The sequence below is a fragment of the Oncorhynchus masou genome, chromosome 31 (genome assembly GCF_036934945.1).
Source record: "Oncorhynchus masou masou isolate Uvic2021 chromosome 31, UVic_Omas_1.1, whole genome shotgun sequence".
NCBI classification, from domain to species: domain Eukaryota; kingdom Metazoa; phylum Chordata; class Actinopteri; order Salmoniformes; family Salmonidae; genus Oncorhynchus; species Oncorhynchus masou.
The window spans coordinates 59,293,582-59,310,276 of record NC_088242.1 but is presented as its reverse complement, the minus strand read 5'-3'; the positions used below and the strand labels follow the sequence as shown (position 1 = coordinate 59,310,276).

General features: G+C 42.0%; 1 protein-coding gene across 1 annotated transcript in view; it reads left to right on the top strand.

Annotated features, from left to right (window-relative positions):
- Nucleotides 1-13,859, top strand: part of LOC135525248 (protein arginine N-methyltransferase 8-B) — a 42,051-nt gene extending 28,192 nt beyond the window's left edge. Inside the window, 3 exon segments of the mRNA XM_064952967.1 lie at nt 6,590-6,740; nt 11,029-11,150; nt 12,673-13,859. Of these exon segments, the coding sequence (XP_064809039.1) occupies nt 6,590-6,740; nt 11,029-11,150; nt 12,673-12,756 (357 nt within the window). The 3' untranslated portion in view covers nt 12,757-13,859.
- The last annotated feature ends 2,836 nt before the right edge of the window (nt 13,860-16,695 follow it).

The window sequence follows — 16,695 nt, the reverse complement described above, 5'->3', positions numbered from 1 at the left end:
TATATATATATATATATATATATATATATATACAGTAACAGTCAAACGTTTGGACACATCTCCAGTTGTGGTCGGAGGTTTACATACAGATTAGCCAAGTACATTTAAACTCAGTTTTCACAATTCCTGACATTTAATCCTAGTAAAGATTCCCTGTCATAGGTCAGTTAGTAACACCACTTTATTTTAAGAATGAAATGTCAGAATAATAGTAGAGAGAATTATTTATTTCAGCTTTTATTTCTTTCATTACATTCCCAGTGGGTCAGAAGTTTACATACACAATTAGTATTTGGTAGCATTGCCTTTAAATTGTTTAACTTGGGTCAAACATTTCGATAGCCTTCCACAAGCTTCCCACAATAAGTTGGGTGAATTTTGGCCCATTCCTCCTGACAGAGCTGGTGTAACTGAATCAGGTTTGTAGGCAGCTCCTTGCTCGCACACACTTTTTCAGTTCTGCCTACAAAGTTTCTATAGGATTGAGATCAGGGCTTTGTGGTGGCCACTCCAATACCTTGACTTCGTTGTCCTTAAGCCATTTGGCCTCATCTTTAGAAGTATGCTTGGGGTCATTGTCCATTTGAAAGACCCATTTGCGACCAAGCTTTAACTTCCTGACTGATGTCTTGAGATGTTTCTTCAATATATCCACATAATTTTACACCGTCATGATGCTATCTATATTGCACCAGTCCCTCCTGCAGCAAAGTACCCCACAACATGATGGTGCCACCCCCGTGCTTCACGGTTGGGATGGTGTTCTTCAGCTTGCAAGCTTCCCCTGTTTTCTCCAAACATAACAATGGTCATTATGGCCAAAAAGTTATATTTTTGTATCATCAGACCAGAGGACATTTCTCCAAAAGTTTGATCTTTGTCCCCATGTGCAGTTGCAAACCGGAGTCTGGCTTTTTTATGGCGGTTTTGGAGCAGTGGCTTCTTCCTTGCTGGTTTCAGGTTATGTCGATGTAGGACTCATTTTACTGTGTATATAGATACTTTTGTACCGGTTTCCTCCAGCATCTTCACAAGGTCCTTTGCTGTTGTTCTGGGATTGATTTGCACTTTTTACACCAAAGTACGTTCATCTCTAGGAGACAGAACGCGTCTCCTTCCTGGGAGGTATGATGGCTGCGTGGTCACATGGTGTTTATACTTTTGTACAGATGAACTTGGTACCTTCAGGCGTTTAGAAATTGCTCCCAAAGATTAACCAGACTTGTGGAGGTCTACAATGTTTTTTTCTGAGGTCTTGGCTGATTTCTTTTGATTTTCCCATGATGTCAAGCAAAAGAGGCACTGAGTTTGAAGGTAAGCCTTGAAATACATTCACAGGTACACCTCCAATTGACTCAAATTATGTCAATTAGCCTATCAGAAGCTTTTATAGCCATGACATAATTTTCTGGAATTTTCCAAGCTGTTTAAAGGTAGAGTCAACTTAGTGTATGTAAACCTCTGACCCACTGAAATTAAAGACACAGTGAATTATAAGTGAAATAATCTGTCTATTAACAATAGTTGGAAAATTACTTGTGTCATGCACAAAGTAGATATCCTAACTCACTTGCCAAAACTATAGTATGTTAACAAGAAATTTGGTTGAAAAACGAGTTTTAATGACTCTGTGGCTTTGTTGAACACTTGTTTGGTTACTACACGATTCCATATGTGGTTTTTCATAGTTTTGATGTCCTCACTACTATTCTACAATGTAGAAAATAGTAAAATAAAAACCCCTTGAATGAGTAGGTGTGTTCTAACATTTGACTGGAATTGTATTTATATTCCGGACTGACATGATTCGTTCTGATATTTTTGTATTTGTGTGTATTGTTAGATATTACTGCACTGTTGGAGCTAGCAACATAAGCATTTCACTGCACCTGCGATAACATTTACAAAATGTGTGTACTCGACCAATAAAATGTGATTTGATTTGTATATGTGGGTAGGATTTGTTGAGGCCCCGCAGTGTTAAAGCGCACAGTTTAATCAGAAAGCACTGACTCAGCGTTGTCTCTGGGCTCATGCAGAGTGGGATTTACATAACCAGTGTTACTGTTATTTTTATAATGTTGCCACCAGCCGAGATCTACCCCTCAGAATAAATTAAAAAACAGGACTTTAAAAACATAAGCTCATTCAACATTAACCTATTAAAAACCATTCTGTATCAATGAGTTTTGTGCAGTAGGCTATAGGCTGAATACATTATAATTGCAAATTGGCTACACTTGAATTGCCCCGCCAATGTTATTAACCTCACACCATTTTAAAAGTATATTTCAATACGTGATGTAGTCACGAATCCCGCTTCCTGAGTCTGTGTTTGCCTGTGTTTCTGTCCTGGAGTTTGTTTCCGGTGTCCTGGAACGCACCCTGTCTGGTTGCCGGGCGAATTAGCTTGTTGGGAGATCGATGTTCACCCGCACCTGTATCCCATCAGTAATCTGCACACCTGTCCTGATCATCACCTCTCCCCTTCAAAAGCTCTGACCTGACATCCATTCCCTGCCGGATCGTTAGCCATGAACAGTATGTTGTGCCCACGAACCAGCCTCCAGTTTATAGAGTTTGTTTTTGTTTCATTGTTTTGTACGTCTTGCTTGCCTTTAACTTACCGCCGTTTGTTTTGTCTACAGCCATTCACCCGGAACCCATACCCCATCCCTGTCTGCTCGTCGCCAGTGTGTTGTTATCCATTGGATCTGCCTATCCACTCCCATCAACCCACCTCTGCTGCCCGCTCCTCCACCCGGAACTATCTACCTCCACGTTCTCATTGATTAATAAATACTCACCATCTTTATACTCACCTTGTCCTGGTCTGCTTCTGTATCCAATTCTGGTAAACCCTGACAGATGTACTGGTAATAGATAATTTGTTGTATTACTTCTTGTGAGGCATAAATTGAAATCATTAGCATGTTTTATTTATTTTACTGGTGACTGATGGTGCCTATATGTGATGGTCAGTCTCAGCGGATGGAAAGTTGGAGGGAGATGGAGTGTGTGAGAATGAGAAGCCCCTTAAATTGAAATTGAGAGCAGCTGATAGGCTGCCTCTCACCCAGTGGTGGGCCTTCGGGGCCAGCAAGGCCTTCTCTGCTGGCCTAAACATCATCAGAATATCATTTTTTTTAAATATATTTTCCCACAAATATGTATTAAATTATTCCCCAGAGTAAGAGTTACGCTCTTCATTTCATAGTGTTCCTCTTGGTTGCACTGCTTCCAGCCCCAGGTTGAGATTTGGAGGGCTGGTCTTTATGTTAGATATTTTATCCAATCGTATTCAGCCATCATATGTTGCCAGGGGTCTAAAATCTGCCCTCAGGCCTTCAGAATCAACAATGCGGGCGCTTGTAGCCTAACGTGAATGGAAATTAACATTTTGTGTCAACCAATCAGCTTTAGAGTTGGCTATTGTATGCCTGCTGGCTGGCTCCAGTGTTACACAGGAGCCAGCTAGCAGGCGTAGTGCCTGCACGTCTTTTGATTGGTTTACCAATATTGAGAGGCAGGTCCTATATGGGCAGGTCTCAGAATTAGGAAACTGAAATTGATCAACGAATTAATTTGCGTACTACTAAACTGTTTTTTCAACCCACAATGGCGGAAGGAGAAGATATCGATTTGGTTGAGGATATAATTATAACGCCATTCTCAAGACAAACTTTTCAAGAAAAGTTAGACATTGTCAGGAGAGGTAGACGCGACGCTACAAAGCCGACGCTACAAAGACAGGCTCCGAGAAGCACTGCAAACTGTACTGCTGGGAATGCCTATTATTTGCAAGTGATCGATTTGGTGTTTGGAGCCACACTGGCTTTGCAAACCTGAGTTGTCTAACCAAGGCAGCAACGAGACACCAGTACGGCTGGGCACTTACAAACAATGGTGCTTTTGAAAACCTTTGGGGACACCCGAGTGGATCTACAGCTCAACGAACAAGCGCGCAGGGCAACGAAGCTGCACAATGAAATGGTATTGTACTCTTCCCTGCAATTCTCTGAATAAAAATGTTGATTTCAAGGTGACGCAACGCCTGGTTATCCTGCGTTTCTGTCTAAATGTATAGTGTCTAGAGCCATGGCATCATAATGATGGTAATAAGAGGTGGATTAATTCGGGTGGGACTGTGTAGGACTTCACTGAAGGCCCAGGCCCCAGAACCACGGCACGCTACTGCTCCCTCAGCTCTTCCTCCCTCCTCTGACTGACCACAAAAGGGACACCGTCTTCCATCTGATGGCGAAGTTCGAGGAACACTTTATTTCTGACTCATGCACAAATTCATGTTGTTACTTTCGTATGAACAGGGAACGTGAAATCCTTCTCGATATTGGAAAGACACATGTCGCTAATAACAACGCTAGTCTATCGATACACTTTGTAATGCGAGTGGATGGGGAGCGCGTTTTATATCTTATAAAAGTGTTGAATAAAGTGACAGTGTTGAATACAATCTTAAACATGAAGTCAATCATAAAAACAGCAGATATTGCTGTACTTGTTGACAGTCTCTCTAGTTATGGTTTTTAAAATGTCGAAATCAAATCTCACACGTTAGAGTCGACTATCAACTTCGATGTTGGCTCGTGGAAGCTGCAGACAAAGTGATTTGATCTCATTGGTCAGCCGTAGACTATTTGCACTTGATTTGCTCTCCGGGCCCGCCGGGTAGGCGTGAGTTTGTACCTTCAGACATTAAATGGTTGAAAATGGGAACACTTCTGAGTACCTGGCTCACAGGGCAGCTGAATCAAGTACAAATAAAAAAATGGTGCTTTTTGTTTGGTGATTGACTGACTAGGAAAGCAATGGAGATCGCGATCGAACGGTTGGTGATCACTGGGTTACAGTAAAGGACAGTAAACAATCCACATACCAATCACAATTCAGAGTTGTATGACCTCAGCTGTAACTAGACAATATGTTACCGTAACGTGATCCTTCACATGCTGGCCATCCTTCACTACTAGGTACAGGGATTGTTCCATGCATGATGCTATGCATCTATTCCCATGTCTAGACCGCTAATTGTGTAGTTTGTCCGAGGTGCCCTTCTTATCTTGTTTATTGATTGGATTGTTCTGCCCTTTTCTCAGTTCAGATGTTACATAACTAAAATGTGTTTCTATTATTCTAAAGCCATTAGACTATAATAAGAGGAAGCAGGAAATAATCTTTGAAACAGTCAGTGTTTTAAATTCAAGATTTTGACACTGGTGCCTTATTTGTCCTTCGCGCCTGTAAAATGAAACCCTTTGAAAATAACAACCCACTCACAAGCTGTTGCATGTCTTCTAAATGGATTACAGGATGAATCGTGTCATTAATCTTGTACACAGACAGTGTGCAAAAGCTTAGGCTGTTAAAAAGATGAAATGAGTGCCTCATGTTCAGAACTTTACCTTTACTGTGAGTGAGATAGAGAGCTGAATTGAATTGTTGTCCTGCACTATAAAAATATGACTTTCAGGAGTTATTGGTGCATGACCAAAATAAACCGTTTTACTCTTATGGAAGCTGGGATTTGTTGGCGAAAAATAGCAGGGGAGCTTGACTTTGTATTGCACACTTTTGTTGTTGTTTTTTTTTTTTTACTGCTGATCGCGATACATAAAAGTTATTTTTCAACTGCAACTATGTGGGTCTCACCAGAACAGAGAGCTGTGTTCCACTACCATATGCTCTCCTCCCTCTCCCTCTCTCCCAATGCAGAATCACGAGGCATCAGATACCCTGTTAAAATGTGGGATATGAACCAGGGGAGGTCTATAAAGGAGCAGGACACCAGTACAACAGTACCCTGACAATAGTTACTGCCTTGGTTCTCCAGCCAAATGACCCCATCTTCTCCTCGTTCTCCCCCCTATAGTGGGGTTTCCTTGGCTGGTCCCTCTGGGGGGAGGGGGTACTGGGGTTTGGTTTCAGCTGCGTGAACCTTGAACCCAAAGGGAGAGGTTGGAGCAGAGTAGCAGAAAGCAGAGGCTTCATCCTTGACAGAGAGAATAAGGGACTCGGGGATAATACAGGATACAGTGCTCAGAGGCACCGCCACATAGATCATATGACACGCATATAAGACCTGCACCTGGACACACTCACACCTCTCATCTCCTTACAATACTTACTGTAAGACTTGACCAGCCTCCCATGGCACACTGCTTAATGGCCACCCACAGAGGAAGAGTTAGGCCTACATATGTAGAATCTTAACTTGACCTGTATTTTCGCAGCAAAACAAATCCTGCAGCAACATAATTTTGCTTGAACAGTGGTTAGGCTATTAGCTGGTCCAAATGAGGGTACATGAAAAGTGGAATACTGTTAATATAACTGTGTGTTTAGTACAGGTTTTCAGTGAATTTATGTAAGTCACAAAATTCTCAGCAACAAAAGAGTGATATAAATATAATCCTACATCTGTACATGTACATGTACAATGGAGAAACCACTGTGCTGGCAGTGAATGGTGTGAATAGAACCCCAATCACTATGGATTCTGTATGTGATTAGCATTAACAATGCTAGATGTAGATGTAACAGAGTAGTGTGGTTATTCTCTCTTCAACAGGAGGTGGACATCTACACAGTGAAGACTGAGGACTTGTCCTTCACTTCAGCCTTCTGCCTTCAGATCCAGAGGAACGACTACATCCATGCCCTGGTCACCTACTTCAACATTGAGTTCACCAAGTGTCACAAGAAAACTGGCTTCTCCACCGGTACGTCCTCAACTCTCTTTCTCTTCTCAGTCTTGTTCTCTCTCCCTCTCTCTCTCTCTCTGATTTTTCACACAGGCTTATATAATATATTATGAACTGGGTGCTCCGATCCCTGAATGCTTATTGGTTGAAAGCCATGGTATATCAGACCGTATACCATGGGTATGACACATTTTGTTTTAAAGCTCTAATTACGTTGGTAACCAGTTTATAATAGGTAACCAATAGGTTTTACGGTTTCTTCCATCTCCTCCTCTGACGAAGAGGTGGAATAAGGATCGGACCAAAATGCAGCGTGGTTTGTTAGATACATCTTTAATGATGAAGAAAACACGAACAATACAAAACAACAAACGTCGAAAACCGAAACAGCCCTGACTGGTGCAACAAACACAGAGACAGGAACAATCACCCACAAACACACAGTGAAACCCAGGCTACCTAAATATGGTTCCCAATCAGAGACAACGATAATCACCTGACTCTGATTGAGAACCGCCTCAGGCAGCCATAACTAATCTATACACCCCCGAAACACAACAAATAAATATCCCAAGACAAAGAGAAACACACTACTTTTACAAATGGGAAAAACCCATGTCACACCCTGGCCTGACCCAATAAATGAAGATAACATAATAAATATAGACCAGGGCGTGACAGTCTTTCTCCTTGAGGAAATGTACTGGATAAATACTAAAATACAAATTGTTCACAACTTCGGGGTCTGAATGGATAGTTCAGCACTCCACTATTTTCTATATTCTGTATGGAATAAAATATGATCTGTACTTGGCATGTATGTTTCTCACTTATGGGTGGCACAAATTGAGATATGGGGAAGGGCAATGGGCAGGGTATTGTATATGCAAATTAAATACTGAAGTATTTACAATAGTTAAACTGTAGTATTTATGCGGACTGTTGTGTTTTTGCGGACATTACTGTAGTATTTACAGTAATGTATTTACAGTGTTTTTACAGTAGTATTTTTTGTGTGAATAATGCTGTAGTTTTTACTATAGTATTCTACAACATTCTATAGTAAATACTATACATGATCAAGGGATATTACAATGTGTGGTGCATTATTCTACACTATACAATATAATTCTATAGTAGGTACTGTAGTATTTTTTTCATGTGGGAGGCCAAGCTCCCTGGCATCCAGGACCTATATAGTAGGCGGTGCCAGAGGAAAGCCCCAAAAATGGTCAAAGACTCCAGTCGCCCAAGTCATAGACTATTCTCTCTGCTTGAGCATGGCAAGCGGTACCAGAGCGCCAAATCTAGGACCAAAAGGCTCCTTAACAGCTTTTACCCCCAAATCAAATCAAATCAAATGTATTTATATAGCCCTTCGTACATCAGCTGATATCTCAAAGTGCTGTACAGAAACCCAGCCTAAACCCCAAACAGCAAGCAATGCAGGTGTAGAAGCACAGTGGCTAGGAAAAACTCCCTAGAATGGCCAAAACCTAGGAAGAAACCTAGACAGGAACCAGGCTATGAGGGGTGGCCAGTCCTGGGACAGGTAGCACGTCCGGTGAACAGGTCAGGATTCCATAGCCGCAGGCAGAACAGTTGAAACTGGAGCAGCAGCACGGCCAGGTGGACTGGGGACAGCAAGGAGTCTGCTGACTGCTGAACAATTAATCAAATGGCCACCCGGACTATTACATTGACCGATACTACTGATACTCGCTGTTTATTATCTATGCATAGTTACTTCACCCCTACCTACATGTACAAATTACCTCGACTGACCTGTACCCCCGGACATTGACTCGGTGCCCAGTGTATATAACCTCGTTATTGTTATTTTGTTGTGTTACTTTTTTATAATTTTTTACTTTAGTACCAGAGCGCCAACTCTTTCTTGAACTGCACTGTTGGTTAAAGGCTTGTAAGTAAGCATTTCACGGTAAGGTCTACACCTGTTGTATTCGGCGCACGTGACAAATAAAGTTTGATTTGTTTTGATTCATTAGCACTCTTTGTACTGTAGTACTAGCATCTCTCCAGTTCACTGTGTCATTATCAGACCAGCTCCTGACAACCCAGGGTTTCATCCTTTTAATTGGCAGCAGCAGCAGATTACAGGCTAGGAGAGTCCTGGTGTCCCTGCCCACCATCCTCTCATCCTCCCTGTGGGTTCCATCCCGATCTGTATTCACAGACAAAGACCCTCCTTTAATGAGCTCTTTGATGAGTCAGAAAGGCCTGGAGTACAACAGCAAACACTGATACCACTGGAAATTAGAAGACATTTGAGTCCCCAGTTGATTTGCATGATCCAGAGAAGTTGTGTGATGAGCTGAGTTAATTCTGCAAGAATCGTGTTTGGATTTGTCAGTGAGCGACCTCTAGTGGTGGTATGACGTAATCGCTCCTCTGTGATTATATGCATAATGTCTTCAGTAGTTCGCCTTCATCAGAGTTTGTGAAGCAAATAGGAGACTTTAAAATGTGATTTTCTGTGGCTTGCATTATGCAGAGGCAGTGGCTAGATGACCATGTGTTGTCACTCTTAAAAGTGGACAATGTCTTTCTTTTGACCTCCAATCATATACAGCTCTTCCAGCTCTTCTTATATTGATTTGAGCCTGTCCATCAAACCAAATCACCTGAGCCAATGCTAAACCCGGCTAGCCTCACTCAACCTCTGATACAAATCTAAATGCGCACATGGAGGCCTAAGTCCTCTATGGCCATTGATTTCCTATATTCTCCTGTAGGACAGGTATTTCTAGTTTCAAGTTTATTCGCCACGTGCACAGGATACAGTAGGTGTAAAACAGTACAGTCAAATTCTTACTTGAGAGATCTTTCCCAACATTGCAGTGATTATATAGATAATAATAGATAATAAAACAACACAAGAAGTACGATATAAATTGAGTGGTTGAGGTGGGTTTATACATAAAACGTGACTGGTAGTAGGTTATACTATACATGTAAACACGGATGAAAAGTGACTGGTAGTAGGAATATACTGTATAAATACTTATGGTAATACACTAATGGTAATATATACAGCACATGGAAAAAGAGCATACAGAGAAACTCGGACATATGCTCTATGCTGCTGGAAAATATCACCCATTGATCCATCATAACAAACACAGCCTTATCTATTACGTTTAGGTTCCCACTGAGTACAGCTTTCATAATCTGTGTGTTTATGCAGCATGATCAGCAACTACATTTATCCCTGAGCCCTCAAACGGCATGCCTTTAAAGTCTGAGGCACAAAGTTATCCCAGGACAGCCGGCTGAAATTCAATTCAAGTTGTATTGACCTTTGAGCCTTTAACAGTGCAGGCACAGGTGGGCGCAAGTTGTTTTGGGCGGGGGTATTGGCTATCAGCAGTATGCAGCTGGAGTGAAGCTGAGACACACAAATACAAACACAGGCATGTGCGCATATCGTTTATAGACCCATACAAACACACATGTCCAACACATGTCCAGTCAGGTTCAAAATGATTGGCACCGTTGATAAAGTTGAGCAAAAAAAATATTACAAATACTTAGCTATATTGTAGGCTCCAACGTGTTTTATTATTATATTATTTTAGAATACAATTGATCAGAGAAAGAGATTTTGTTTAACAAGTCATATTTTATTTTCTAAAAAAGATAGGGGTCAAAATGATTGGCACTCCTGTTTTCAATGCATTCCAATACCTCACCTTGCGAGGATAACAGCACTGAGGGATTTTCTAAAATATTTTATGAGGAGAACACATTGGGAGGGATCTTAGACCATTCCTCCATACAGAATCTTTCCAGATCCTTGATATCCTTTGTCTGCTCTGATATCCTGATTTGAACCAGAATTTTAGCATGACCGATCCTCAGTGCTGTATCTACGCTTGTAAATAGCATGATGATCATATAGTGAATCACGTATGTTCACAGTCAGAACCATGGGTAACATTTTTTCAGAACCAAGAGATTTAAAAAAACAAAAAGAAAAAAACTTTGTTTAATGTTACAAAAGTTGTGTCTTCGTGACTAATAAGTGCATCAGAGGTCCAATGTCAAAGGTGAAAAGTTAAATTTGTTAGTTTTTGTTGGGGGGCAAAACTTTGGCTAATGATTGTTTTGGTTTTAAGGGTCAGGGGTCATGTCCACTCTAAGAGCCAAATGAACTGCGCACTTCACTTGAGTTTCTGAACAAATCTCCCATTGACAAGAATGCATTATTTATGTGAAAATATGAATTAAACATACAGATCTGAAGTTCAGATTTGGCCCCAACTGCATGCCTGTCTTCCTACAGCCCCTGATGCTCCGTTCACACACTGGAAACAGACAGTCTTCTACCTGGAGGACTACCTGACCGTAAAGAGGGGCGAGGAGATCATTGGCAGTATTACCATGAAGCCCAACGAGAAGAACATAGTGAGTGTTCTGGAATCTATGACCAGTAAAAGTCATTCAATTTGAGACACTTGTAGGGACGGTTTTCAGTCTTGGACTAAAAAACAAGGTTCAATGGAGAATCTGCATTGAAAATGCTTTGTAGTGCAGGAATTGTGTTAATAGTGTTCGGGAAACCGCCCCATCTAGGGACCAGAGTCCCGGGGCCTCATTTATCAACCGTGCATACATTTCATAATAAATTCTGGCATATATGAGCATTACATCCCCAAGTAGAAATTGCCCTCTATTTACCTTTTATGGTAGCAGAAACATCATCATTTACTGTATGATTTGAAAATGTTGGAAATGGGCCATGACCGTTTCTAAAAGAAACACAACGGCAAATTTGATGACATTTCTGTAGAGGTGTGAATAGAACATTTTAATATTTTGACTTTGTCAAACGAAAAATGCATGCTCCCAATAGCAAGTGCTAAACCCTGGCCGCACGTTCTGCAAGATTGATTGTCTATCCGAACAATTGTAAAGTAAATGCTACAGCCCACACTTCTATGCAAAATAAAAATTGTTCTTCAATAACTTGTTGATCAATAGATGATTGTATTTCTTCTGCCATGGTATAGGCTTTGAGATGAAATAGGCTATGATTTCACGCTCCTATTGCACACCAACACTGTAGCCTACCCATACTGTCAAATAGTTTAAATAGGGTACCAGTATATTTACTTTCAAGCATGCTTGGCTGTTGAATGAGTGAAGGATGAATGGCAGCCTAATATGTGTTGTGTAGCGAGAATAAACAAGTCATGTCAGAAAAGGAGATGTCCTGCAATGTGATTATGATTTAGGCCTATTTAATAAAATATGAAGAAACATAAGGCTACCTACATGCTGCTGTGTGATCTCCTTACCAACGGCAAATGCATCATTACGTTTGAATGTTTTTATTAGCCTACCAGTGTGCGCAAAACACAATTCCCCCCAATACAGTTGTCCAACCATTAGAAGTTATGTGTACGCATGGTCTGAGCTGTGCGTGGAGATGCACACTTTTCCCATCAAGTTCAAAATGTATAAATACCAACCTTTGCAGGAAGACTGGCACATGCAAGGTTGAGTTTATTTTGTGCACATGCACCTTTGATAAATGAGGCCCCTGGCCCCTACCTACTGTATGATAACTACATACACAGGTAGAGGTCATACATACATTTGTACTTGTCTAACAAAATAAAGTCATAAGGTCAAATCAAGTCATTTCAGGCAGGCGAGGCATTTAAACCAACATTATATGGCTAGAAAGAAACCCAATTCCACTACTACCTCTCCACAATAGACTGCTTGTTTGAACTTCAATCATCATCGTTTTGATAGAGGTCAAAGGAGAGAGAGCACTAATCACTCCCAGACCAAACAGCAGATGAGAATAGCAACAGCGTCAGTGCCCCACTCCTGATTGAACACTCACTTGGATTTCTCTCTCTTTTATTCCCCTGGTGAATTACCTCTCTCTCTCTCTCTCTCTCTCTCTCTCACACAGCGTGACTTGGACTTCACCTTTGAGCTGGATTTCAAAGGACAGATATGCGAGGCAGCCATCTCCCACGACTACAAGATGCGCTAGCTAGGTGTCCAATAGGGAGAAGCCAGCGCGCTATGCCGCCTGCAGCCCCACAAATACATAGAGGGAAAGAAGAGACACTCCTCTCGACAACAGACAATAATGAGGATGGGATGGAGGGAGGAGAGGGAGTGCATTGGAGGGATCAGAGAGGGTGTGATGGAGGGAGGAGAGAAGTTCGGATAGAGGTAGGAGATGAAGGGATAAGAGAATAGATGAAGGGATGAGAGAGGATGGATGGAGAGAAATGGAGGGATAGGCTAGATCAGAGGAGGCAGGTTATGATGAGAGGAGCTCATCTGTGCAGGGCTGACACTCCAAGCAATTTCAACATGCTCACATTGACACCTCTAACTGGCACGTTACTGTTAGGCCAACTGTTCAGAGGACAACTTTGAATGTAACACCTTATGAATTCAAGAATGTTCTAGTCATTATGAATGTTATTGATTGATCTATACTGTATGTGAGAGGTGGCAACCAATGTTATCTTCTACAGCAAGTTTGGAGCCCATATGATCAATTACTGTATTTTTCAGAAACTTCACATTTATATTGCATATAATGATAATATATATATACTACAGCCAGTAGTTATGATTTTTCTTCAAATAAGCTTTTTAAATGACCCAATTTTGCATGTTTTTTAATAATCTTCATATCTGGTAAAAGTACAGTAATTGAATATATCAGAAATTCAGTACTACATACTGTATTGTGTAAGGATGTGAATATATATATATATACTGCTCAAAAAAATAAAGGGAACACTAAAATAACACATCCTAGATCTGAATGAATGAAATATTCTTATTAAATACTTTTTTCTTTACATAGTTGATTGTGCTGACAATATCACACAAAAATTATCAATGGAAATCAAATTTGTCAACCCATGGAGGTCTGGATTTGGAGTCACACTCAAAATTAAAGTGGAAAACCAGACTACAGGCTGATCCAACTTTGATGTAATGTCCTTAAAACAAGTCAAAATGAGGCTCAGCAGTGTGTGTGGCCTCCACATCCCTGTATGACCTCCCTACAACGCCTGGGCATGCTCCTGATGAGGTGGCGGATGGTCTCCTGAGGGATCTCCTCCCAGACCTGGACTAAAGCATCCGCCAACTCCTGGACAGTCTGTGGTGCAACGTGGCGTTGGTGGATGGAGCGAGACATGATGTCCCAGATGTGCTCAATTGGATTCAGGTCTGGGGAACGGGCGGGCCAGTCCATAGCATCAATGCCTTCCTCTTGCAGGAACTGCTGACACACTCCCGCCACATGAGGTCTAGCATTGTCTTGCATTAGGAGGAACCCAGGGCCAACTGCACCAGCATATGGTCTCACAAGGGGTCTGAGGATCTCATCTCGTTACCTAATGGCAGTCAGGCTACCTCTGGCGAGCTGCCACCCCACACTATGACTGACCCACCGCCAAACCGGTCATGCTGGAGGATGCTGTAGGCAGCAGAACGTTCTCCACGGCGTCTCCAGATTCTGTCACGTGCTCAGTGTGAACCTGCTTTCATCTGTGAAGAGCACAGGGCGACAGAGGCGAATTTGCCAATCCTGGTGTTCTCTGGCAAATGCCAAACGTCCTGCACGGTGTTAGGCTGTAAGCACAACCCCCCCCTGTGGATGTCGGGCCCTCATACCACCCTCATGGAGTCTGTTTCTAACCGTTTGAGCAGACACATGCACATTTGTGGCCTGCTAATTTCGCAGGGCTCTGGCAGTGCTCCTCCTTGCACAAAGGCGGAGGTAGCGGTCCTGCTGCTGGGTTGTTGCCCTCCTCCACGTCTCCTGATGTACTGGCCTGTCTCCTGGTAGCACCTCCATGCTCTGGACACTACGCTGACAGACACAGCAAACCTTCTTGCCGCAGCTCGCATTGATGTCCCATCCTGGATGAGCTGCACTACCTGAGCCACTTGTTTGGGTTGTAGACACCGTCTCATGCTACCACTAGAGTGAAAGCACCGCCAGCATTCAAAAGTGACCAAAACTGAGAAGTGGTCTGTGGTCACCACCTGCAGAACCACTACTTTATTGAGGGTGTCTTGCTAATTGCCTATAATTTCCACCTGTTGTCTATTCCATTTGCACAACAGCATGTGAAATTTGTCAATCAGTGTTGCTTCCTAAGTGGACAGTTTGATTTCACAGAAGTGTGATTGACTTGGAGTTGCATTGTGTTGTTTAAGTGTTCCCTTTATTTTTTTGAGCAGTGTATATAAAATGTGTATTTGCAGGCAGGCGACGTACTGTAGCTTTTCAGGTGGGTGCAAGATAACAGTATGAGAGCTCACACATTTGCACAGCTTGCACTCCAAAGTGGTGGTCTGTGGTTTCTGTTTGAGCTGTGATGTCAACATTGTAATCAGTATAGACCGGGGCCCTTGTCTAGATGCCTGCAAAAACTTCTGGCTACAAAGCCTACATCTCTATAGTACTGTATTTATCATAATATAGATAATTAGGTAATCACAATTTTCAACAATAACCATGATATCTTAAGTTCTGTAAAATGGTTGTGGAGACACTGAAGCCACACCAGGGAAAGATTTTATTTCCATAATTCGCATGTCTTCTTGCCTCGCCTCCTCAAAACCCATTGGATGAGAAAGCCAGAGGTCCCATCCCTCTGACCAGCTCCACTGGGTTTTGAGATGCAGACGAGGAGAGAAGACGCTAGGATTATGCAATTGAGATCGCTCCCAGCATTCAGTGGGTGGGGCCCTCACATCGTTACCATTATTTCCTCTGGCTCCACTGATCTCGGCTCTGCAACTGGCCTGTCCTCAGAGCCTCGCAGATCTCATCAGTTAGTTCCGTTCTTAGATCAGTAGCAGTGTTCATTCTGGCCTCTCTGCTTGGCGCGTCAGTTGACAACAGCTCCTTCCCTTAACCTGTGCTCTTACAAGGTAGTCTCCAAAGCAACAACTGGAGGAGTCCTCCAGTCCAACTGTAGTACTGTTTACACCAGAGGTGTCAAACTCTTTCCACGGAGGGCCGAGTGTCTGCAGGTTTTTGGTTTTTCCGTTCAATTAAGACCTAGACAACCAGGTGAGGGGAGTTCTTTACGAACTAGTGACCTTAATTCATCCCTCAAATAGAAAAGGTGGAGCGAAAACCCGCAGATATTCGGCCCTCCGTGGAATGAGTTTGACACGTGCGTTTACACCATCCTTCCTTTACACAGCCAAGATCCTCACTCCCAGTCCCCTCGCTCTCCCATGCCTTTCTGTGAAGCTCATCAGCACAGCACTTATGACTGTTCAGAAGATAGGACATGTCATGTATGAATAGACCAGTGGCCAGTAATGAGTGAGTCACATTTGATGGATGTACAATCTGTTCAGTAAAGTGTCCGACTATGTTCAGTTTCATGTTGAGCGCTTACTTGTGAGAGCATAGATTTGTATAGTATTCTATTGTAGATGCTGTGCTATACACACAGATGAATAATAAACTAAACCTGTAGATTAACAAGTTGATACTGGATCAAAAGCAAAAGTAGTTAGACTAACTTCAATAGAATCCTTTTAAATAATTTTCAGTAGCATGCACTGTTGTCTTTGGAATTAAGTCAGTGATTTAAGCTAACTTTAAGGTTTGGCCTTTAGCAGATCTAACACGACTAGTGTTATTCCAGTTTACCACTCATGGCATTCAGTTGGTTATTTACACCAAGTACTAAAACAACATGGTTGCCCATTTCATGTCAGCTACTGAAATTGTGCTGTGTGTTAATTTGGTATGACAATTCTGAGTTGAAAAATAGTTATATTCAAGCTTTGTATTGTATTGTTAATTTTACCTTCCGTCATGTAACAGTTAAATAAAAGTTATCGCTCAAGATCAACATTGTTCACGAGGTGGCATCTGAAATTCAAGTTTCACAATTGCATCCACTTTCCTACTTCAAGGAAGTGGTGTTTT